This window comes from Populus euphratica, unplaced genomic scaffold (genome assembly GCF_000495115.2).
Source record: "Populus euphratica unplaced genomic scaffold, PopEup_1.0 scaffold1636.1, whole genome shotgun sequence".
NCBI classification, from domain to species: Eukaryota; Viridiplantae; Streptophyta; class Magnoliopsida; order Malpighiales; family Salicaceae; genus Populus; species Populus euphratica.
Window position 1 is genome coordinate 17,285 of NW_011501483.1, and position 9,226 is coordinate 26,510.

The 9,226-nt window shown below is 33.8% G+C and overlaps 1 protein-coding gene across 1 annotated transcript; it reads right to left on the reverse strand.

The window, feature by feature from the left end:
• Positions 1–1,691: 1,691 nt before the first annotated feature.
• On the reverse strand, positions 1,692–2,514 carry LOC105117955 (major allergen Pru ar 1-like). The gene is made up of 2 exons (XM_011015781.1): positions 2,209–2,514; positions 1,692–2,109 (listed from the first exon to the last, which is right to left on the reverse strand). Exons 1-2 carry the CDS (start codon positions 2,390–2,392, stop codon positions 1,817–1,819), a joined length of 477 nt encoding a protein of 158 aa, XP_011014083.1. The 5' UTR covers positions 2,393–2,514; the 3' UTR covers positions 1,692–1,816.
• Between the last annotated feature and the right edge of the window lie 6,712 nt (positions 2,515–9,226).

Sequence of the window (9,226 nt, forward strand, 5' to 3'; positions counted from 1 at the left end):
GGATTTTCCATCGATGAAACTGTCGATGATTCTGACGGCACCATCGACACGTCACCATACGAATCTGCCATTTCAAATCCGTCGGTGAATCCATCAGCAATATAAACAGCGGTCGTTGTACGGCCTGTCTTTTTTAATCCGTCGGTGATTCCGTCTGAAAAAATAACCTGCCAAAACCTCCACGTCAGCAACCTATTTTTTTTTTACGACGGTGACGTTTCCGTCCGTAATTCAGTCGGTAACTACCAACGAAAAATTTCCGTCGGTGATTACCGACCGAATTACGGACGGAATATAACCGTCGGTAATTTCAACCTCAAATTACCGATAGAATTATTCCATCGGTAAATCCGTTGCTATTTAGCGAATTTCTGGTAGTGTCTGCTGTCTCTTTTTCCTTTCTTTCACCCTTTTTCTCTTCTCTCTTCTATTTTCTCTCTTTCAAATATGTTATATAACCTTTTACAGTGAACATTACATTTTTAATTCTAAGAGACAGCTTTGCTGTTTCTTAACAATTAATATGATGGTTTCATTATCACATGGTACGAGACCACACATAATATATTCCTGTATCTAGTACCTTAAGATTTTTTTAGAATAATCGTCCACTCTTTACCAATTCAATCAAAAATTTAAATGGAATGCCTTCTTTATTTGTTTGAAAGTATGCCAAGTTTTGAAATGTTTCTGGAAGGATTCGAGCTTTTGTAGCTGACCCTCATCAAAGTTAATCTGCTTGATGGTTCCAGGCCCTCCATCTCATCAAGATTGACAATGGGAAGTAATAGCTTGTGGGAAGACCTTAGCAACTATGTCGTTAGCATCAATGGCAAGGGCCATGAGCATCTTGGCTAGAAGGATTGTGGTATTAACCTCCCTTTCATAAGTGATAACACCCATGATGAACTTGGAGTTGCAAAAGAATCGAATGGAGAAAAATGAAATGGGAAGACAGTGAAAAGACTGATTTTGTCGAGCCTTTGTGTAGGAGAAAGGTGACAACAATATATGAAGCCTAAAACTTTTCTTACTGTTGAAAAATCTTAGGAAATATCGTTTTCTAAGTTAGAAGCCAACAGAAATACCAATGAAATGGTTTTGTATTTTACCAATCACTTATCATTCCATTAAAAAGATTCTTAAGACACAAACAACTGGAAAAGGTTCACATTGTCTTCTAAATACACACTACTAAACATGACATTTTAGCAGGTCAGAAGCTATGAATTTGCATGGTGTGATTTAAATCTTGTTCCATGTAAAACAGCATTATCATTGAATATTGATCAACATGCCCCACGTTCACATAAAGAAACCGAGTAGAGTAGCATGCCAATTCAAATTGTTGCTATATGTGCAAAGAAATATCAAGGTTATCATATCCTATGAAGAACAGGGGCAGATAATGCATTGGCTCAACATCAAACAGACTTTTCCTAGAGGTAAATCTTCAATGGCCTTGAATACTCCCATCCCATGGACATTTTTTTGTTAGCCTTAATTTTCTATGCTTTGCTTCTCTGTAGAATTTGCTATTGTACAAAACTACAGAATTCGCTCATGCATATTCAACAGTAGCCGGATTTATTTATTAATGGTCAAACTTCCTCCATGGTATCTAGCAGTTTGCTTTTGGCTGCTTTAATACGATTGCGGGGGGCTGGCATTAATTTTAGATATAAGAACACTTTCCAAAACAAAATTCTGAGTCTGGCTATTACAACACTAAATAACTTATTCATCTTACAGAAGTTACAGGGACCCGAAACTCTTGCCCAGAAAACCCTTATTTCTTTGACTTGAACAGGCTAATTTAAGCATCAAGATTTGCCAAAAGGTAGGCTTCAATGGCCTTGAAGAGTCCCATTTGCTTTTCTTTAAAAGCGTCTATTTCCTCTTCATTGACCTTAACATCACCAATAGTGTAGTACTTGCTGCTGCCCTTGCAGATGGATCCTCCGTCGGGCGAGGCCTCAAATTTAACCACATTGGACACTTTCTCAAATTCACTCCCCAAGACATCACCTTCTATCATGGTGTATTCATAAATGCAGTTCTCCTTGTCTATCACATCAATCCTCTCCTTCACATACTTGTATCCAGTACCTGTAAGGATTAATTTACAGCACTTTTGTTAGTCCTTCTGGTTCATATGAAAGACACCAATATTAAAAACTAAAGATTATAGTTAGTTTTGTAACTGACCTTCACCAAAATTAACTTGCTTGATGGATCCAGGTCCTCCATCTCCTTCAAGAAGGGCTAAACTCTCAATAACCCCTGGCACAGCTTTAGGAATGAGATTGTTACCATCAAGGACAAAAGCCTTGAATATTTTGGCTGGAGGGATTGATAAAGCTATCTCTTTTTCACAAGTGATGACACCCATTATTCACCTGGACTTTGAAAATGAGCCAACAAAGAGAGAATAAATTGAAGATAATGTGAGAGGCAGAGCTGGTACTTGTAGATTAGATGCTGTTCTAAACAGCACTTATAACACTAAATAAGTGCACGATTATTATGTGAAGCGCTAAGAAAGTGAATATTTTAAGCAAAATATCATTATGATGTGAGATTTCAGGATTTTATTGATGTTTTAAACTTACCTAACGAGTTCTTGTCATGTTGTGATGGTTTTCATGGTGATTCATGCACCCTTGAACATGTACAATGTAAAAAGACACGCGTGTTTGTGCTTGAAGCAGAAAAACTGTGTGAAGCACGAGAAATAAATAATATAAATTAAATTGTATCACTTATATCCTATTTTTGAATTATTCTTTAAATTTTATTTTTTTCCTTTCCTATAAAAAAATAAATAATAATAGCTAGAAAACCAACAATATGGATTAAGAAAGATTTCATAAATATAAAATATCAAGCTATAATTTAAGATAGAATTGAGAGTCAAATTGTACTTAAAATTAAAAAGACAATGCAGATTCAAAGATAAAATTAAATCATTATTGAATGAATTTGCATAAAATTAAGCCTAGGGATATAATTTAATTTTTAATAGGCCAATTTGATTTAATTATGGGCCAAATTAAAAATTTAATTATGTTTAAGAATTAATTTGGATCCAATTAAAGGATTTAATTAGGTGCAAAGACTTAGTTATACTTTAAATAGGTCAAATTAATTTTATTAAGAGCTAAATTGGTGAAAATTTAAGTTTGGAAGCCCAATTTGAGCTTAATTGTAAATATTAGAATTTTAAAAAACTAAATTTAATTTTTATAAAGTTAATTGGTTGAAATCAGGGGTAAAATCACAAGAAATTAGAAGTTTGGGTAATTAAGGACTGAATTGAAGAAACTCACAGTTAAGAACTTTTTAGTGAGAGGCGTTGAATCCTAGGGACCCAATTGGTTGAAATCAAGGGTAAAATTAAAGAGAATTGAAAGTTTAATGTCAATTAAGGATCAAATTACATAAATCAGAGACCAAGGACTAAAATGAAAAATATGTTAAATCCGGGGCTGACATTAAAGTTCGACAAGGGCAAAATTATACAAAATTAAAAGTTTGAAGTTAATCGGAAGTGTAATTGAGAGAAATCACAAATCAATAGATAAAATTGAACTTTACCAAAACAGCGTCATTTTGGTTACTATTCATCTTCTTCTTCATTTTACCTAAAACAACTATCCAGGATGCTACTTTTCAGAGGCATTTAATGCTTCGTTTCTTTACCAAATTTGACAAAATATACACCAAAATGATAACCTAATATTTGACCACGCCCTAGAATGGTCCTCCCTAGCTGATTGACACCACAGACACGATGATGTTACCCTAAAGAAGCCAACTCAAGCAGTCTTAAATTGTCAAAATTTAATAGTTCATGATGGCAACTTTGAACTTATGGTTGGAATCCTTTCGGTTTGAATCAAGAGCCAAGATTTGATATCTGTAAAGATAAAATATCTCTTTTTCACCCCCCCTAAAACTAGGAATGGATTCCATGCCCTGAGGAGGAAGAAATAAGAGCCTAAAGATGGTAAAAAAAATCAACTCTTATCTGGTTATTCTCACCAATCAACCTCTTCTTTATCTCTGCATTTTCTCCAGCCACTGCCATCTCTACACCATCATGATTGTCAACTCCTCCTCTAACCAGTGTCAGCCTCTACCACTATACATAGTTAGCAACACCTACTAACTCAAGCAACTTTCTTCTTCTTTCTTCTTTCTTCTTTCTTCTTTTTCCCCCCTGCTTCTATAGTTGTTGCATGCAACAACAAAGTTAATTAACATGGTCGTTGGCCTGGGCCTGGGATAGACCCATTTTGGCCTAACCCAGGCCCTAAAAAATGAAGAATTAAGGTATGTTGGGTTGTTTCTCAGCCCAACTTGACCCAATTAGGTTCAACCCAGATGACTGGGTTGAGTCCAGACCAATATATATAATAAAATAATATTAAAATACTAAAAAATTTAAATTTTTCAAAGGGTATTTTAAAAATATTTGTGAGTTGCCCACATGTTTTTCCAATAATTTTACGTAATATCAAGTTCTATATTTACACTGTAAGATACAGATTCGATATTAAAATACTTGATTTTCTCCTAAAATTTTCTTGAAAAAATGAAAATTTAAAAAATAAAAAAATTTAAATTAATTTCCTCTTTTAAAAAAATAATTTTCGTGTATATTGTCACACGTGTGCGGCGTCGCAGTGAATACTTCCACCCTCAAAATCTTATCTTTTAGGCAAACATGGGGAGACAAAGGATTCTTGTTTTTTATTAGTGGGAAAAATTAGAATAGGAGTCGCCATCTAGTATTTTGGTCACTAGGAACCCTAACTGATCTTAGAGATCGGATACGGGTACTAGTTGCGTAAAGAGAAGGTATTAACACCACAAATACGCCCTATCTAAGGTAAGCTGCATTGTTTTATTGTCTGATAAAATCTAAGATCTTGTCATGTTCTCTAGTTAGTTGTCCATCTATGGTTTAAGAAAACTCATCCTGGCTAAGGAGATCCTTATCTTATCGGGTAGTTCTGACGTCAACAAAAAAATTTAATATCCAGAATACATCTTACGTATAAGGTCGTAAACCCAGATATTAAAAGAAACAAAATAATTTTTTTGAAATTTTTGAAATATTAACCTAGTTCTTGTGACTTTAATAAACTGGTTATTAAAGCCAAAATACATGCTAATAATTTTTATTTTATTTTGGCTGTATGCATGAAAATAAAATATCTTTTATATGCTAATGAAAACCTGGTATTTTAATACCAGATTTGTATCTTTATAGTATAAAAAAACAAACCAATACTAAGCAAAATTAAATAGAAAATTGTGCTAGAAAATCATAAATTATTTTAAATTATTTTTTGAAGAAAATTTCCTTTTTTTAGGATTTTTTTATTGGGCCGAACCCGACCTAAAAGGAAACTGGGCTGAAATCAGCCCCAAAATAAAATGGAGCCTACTTTCTACAAGGCTGGACTCAGCCCAGCCCGAATAAAACATGGACTGGTTATTGTGCATGAGCACAGTAACCAGTTAATTAATTAGCCGGTTATTGTGCACATGCACAGTAACCAATTAATTATTTTCTTGCTTGCACAGTGCACATTCTGCATGCAAGAAGATAAACAGTAAATGAAGATAAGGGGAAAAATTACCTGGGATGATGAGCTTGGATAGATGAGCTGACAGTGATGGTGGTGACCGGTTGGATGATGGTGTTGCTGCGGTCGCTCTTCCTCTTCTCTTCTATTTCTACGTTGCTTCTTTTTCTATCACCTTGCTTCTCTACTTCTTCTTGCAAGCGATGGTTCAAAGAGGAAGGTAGGCAGTAGTATTGTTGCGGTCGTTCTTCCTCTTTTATGTTGCTTCTTCTCTTTGTTTCTTTTGTTCCCTCTGTTAACAACGTTCTTCCCTCTCTGCAGTGGCTTCGTGGAGATGCTGGTGGTGGCGGCCTAAGGAGCTGATTTTGGTTGGTCGATGGTTATTCTTCCTCTTCTCTGTTGTCTTTCCCCTCTCTGTTTCTATTTTCCCCCTGTTTTCTCCTAACTATCTCGTTCTCCCTCCAGTGTTTTCTCTCCTTTCTATTATGCAGTGCTGATGCTGTTGTGATGGAGAATGGCAGTGGCTGCTAGACGAAGAAGATGATGAGTTGATGATGGTGTTAGCAGTGCTGGTCCAGCTCTCTCCCCTCCTTTTTTTCTATCGTTCCCCTATGGTTTTCCCCCCTGCTTTTCATCATCTTTCTCTAGCTTTTATAAGCCAAATAATGGCCTGCGGTGCAACGTCCAACTTGGTAACGGCATGTAGAGGAATAATAGTCGTGAAACATTCCCCATAATTAAAGCAATCTACTATTTTTGTTGCTAAAATGGTTCCATTGATAGCGCTAATTCATTGTCGAAATCGTTGCGGATGAAGAAGGTGATCAACAGTTGTCAACGAAACGACGCCGTCTGCTAATTCAAAATGTATATTTCTGATTTGGTCCTTGGATGTTTTTGCAATTTTGTAATCAAGCCCCCGGATAAATTGTAATTGGATCCCTTGATTTTAACGCCTTTTCCTGTTTAGTCCTTGGTTTCGGATTGTTTCAATCAAGTCCCTAACTGGCCATCAAACTTCAATAATTATGCAATTAAGTCCCTGATTTCACCAAATCAAATCTTTAAAATTATAATTGGACCTCAGAACTTTAATTTCATCTAATAAAGCCTAAATTGACTTAAAAATCAATTTTCTTACAATCAAACCCTCCATAAATTTAATTAACCTTGGATAAAATTTAATTGAGTTCATAAACATTTGATTTTAGACTTTTTTCCTCAACTTGAATTTTCTTTGTCAACAAGGCTCTTATAATGTCAAATTTTAATTTTTGTATTTCTAAACCTCCTCAACCAATTCCTAGCCATTTTATGGAAGTTCAAACATCCTTTTCTCACTCTCTTTTTTTTAATCCTTTCAAATATATTTTTATATATGTATTTTTTTGTATATTTTTTATTTTTTTATGGGGAACCAAAAAATGGTTTTTCATGCATATTTTCTAAAAAAATAAAAATTATATTTTTATCATGTTTTAAAAAATATAAAAATAGATATCGTAACCAATTTATGATTATTTATTAGGGTTTGGTCAAAAAATCAAAAATCCTCCAGCAATTATTTTGTTTAATTAATATATATAGTGTTAGGATTTAGTTGTATACTTTAATACTTAGGGTGTAAAATTACATTGTAAAGTATGCTCTCGGGTATTAAAAATAAAAAGTATAAAGTAAATACAATGCTAAAATTTAGACTTTAGAACAGTTAGGATTTAACCTGATAAAGTAGAGATTTTTCAATTAATGGAAGATTTGTCTTGAACCTTAGATGAGACTAACAAATAAAAATTTGACCTACAAAATAATCAAACAACAATGTAGCTTACCTCAGGTAGGGTGCATTAGGGGGGATACATCTTTTATTTATACAACCAATCCTTTATTCAAACTCTCACAGACTATGGGTTTCTTATAACCTTAAATACAAGGTGGTAACTCATGAACCTTATAATAATAATTTTATGATTACATTTAAAACCCTCTTCACACATATGTTAGGAGGTGGACCCGTAGCGCGCGCCCCTCGACAACTAACATTGTAATTTTATTAAAAATATGGCTTAATTTAAAACTGAGTTTATGTTTTAAAGAAGATGTAGAGAGAGAGTTTTGATGGAAATTCACATCAATATTATTATTATTATTGAAGTAAATTCACATCTATAAAATCCTCTCTTCCTTCCTTTCATTTCTACTCAACCCACACATTCAACAAATATAGAAGTGTATAGAAATGGCAAGTTCCTCAGGTCATCATATAAGAAATATTTGTGTTTTTGGTGGATCTAGTCCTGGGAAAGAAAAGGAGTTTTTAGAATCAGTAAATCATCTTGGTCGCGTGCTAGCTGCGAGAAAGATTCATTTAGTATAAGGGGGAGGCAGTCTTGGGTTAATGGGAGGTGTGTCAATAGCTATATTTTTAGGAGGTAGTCAAGTTTTGGGGGTCGTCCCCGAAGCTTTAGCACAAGGGGACATCATTGAAAAAACAATTGGAGAGGAACTTCAGGTCTCCACAATGTCGGATCGAATGAATGCAATGTTTAACCATGCTGATGCTTTCATTGCTTTACCAGGTGGTCTAGGCACATTGGAAGAGATCTTTCATATTTCCTCTTGGGCCCAATTGCACATTCACCATAAACTCATAGGTTTGTTAAATATTAATGGTTATTATGATAAGTTGTTGTCTTTTCTTAATCATGCTGTGTAACAGGAGTTTCTAACATCTTCTGCACGACAAATCATAATATTTGCTGCTACTGCTGAATAATTGATTGACCAACTACAATCTTTCATTCCTGTAATTGATCCTTCCATAAGTCGTATAAATAGGTCAACTAAGGAAAGCCGTAAAAAGCTTAGATTGGATTTGAGCCTTCATTTGTGAATTTTTGTGTCTTTTGGTTTTATTATTATGTTTTGTTATTTCTTATTTTTGTTTCAGTGTGTTTCAGGTTTTGTCAGTGTTCGTTATTTCAGGTGATATCTTTTATACTCTGTTTCTTATATTTATTTGAGTGTGTTTCAGGTTTGTCAGTGCTCGTTATTTCAGGTGATATCTTCTATACTCTATCTTTCTACCATTAAACATTGAGGACAATGTCTCGTTTTAGTTGGGGGGAGAAGGTAGTAGCTAAAAAAAAAAAATGTTTTCTATTTCATAAAGCATGTGCAAAATTGTTGTTACTATGATGGCAGAGTAAGGAGAACTTTTTATCACTCTTGAGACGCATCTTAGTAATCATTCGTAACAAGGTCTATCATAATACTTATTGAAATATTCAGATTTACAAACTCTCGCATTGTTATCACTTAATTCTGCTCATATACTTATTTAACATGTATTCTTAAACCTTAATTTACACACACACACTTTAACATATGATTGTGGGTTGCATATTGGATTATTACATTATTTATGTTCTTTTGTTAAAGGTAACAACTAAGGGAAAGGGATTGTATATAATTAAAAAAAAAAAAACATAAAAAAATTACATTATTTATGTTCTTTTGTTAAAGGTAACAACTAAGGGAAAGGGATAGTATATAATTAAAAAATAAGAAGAAAAAAAGAAGAAAAAATGATAATAATAAAAATGTAGATAAGTTTGGTTTCGTAGCCT

What these genes read in the sequence shown, in the direction of transcription:
- LOC105117955 (XM_011015781.1), bottom strand. Translation starts at nt 2,392, where the DNA reads ATGGGTGTCATCACTTGTGAAAAAGAGATAGCTTTATCAATCCCTCCA. An exon ending in GCAAGTTAATTTTGGTGAAG is followed by an intron (nt 2,110 to 2,208) that starts GTCAGTTACAAA and finishes TAATCCTTACAG; the next exon opens with GTACTGGATACAAGTATGTG.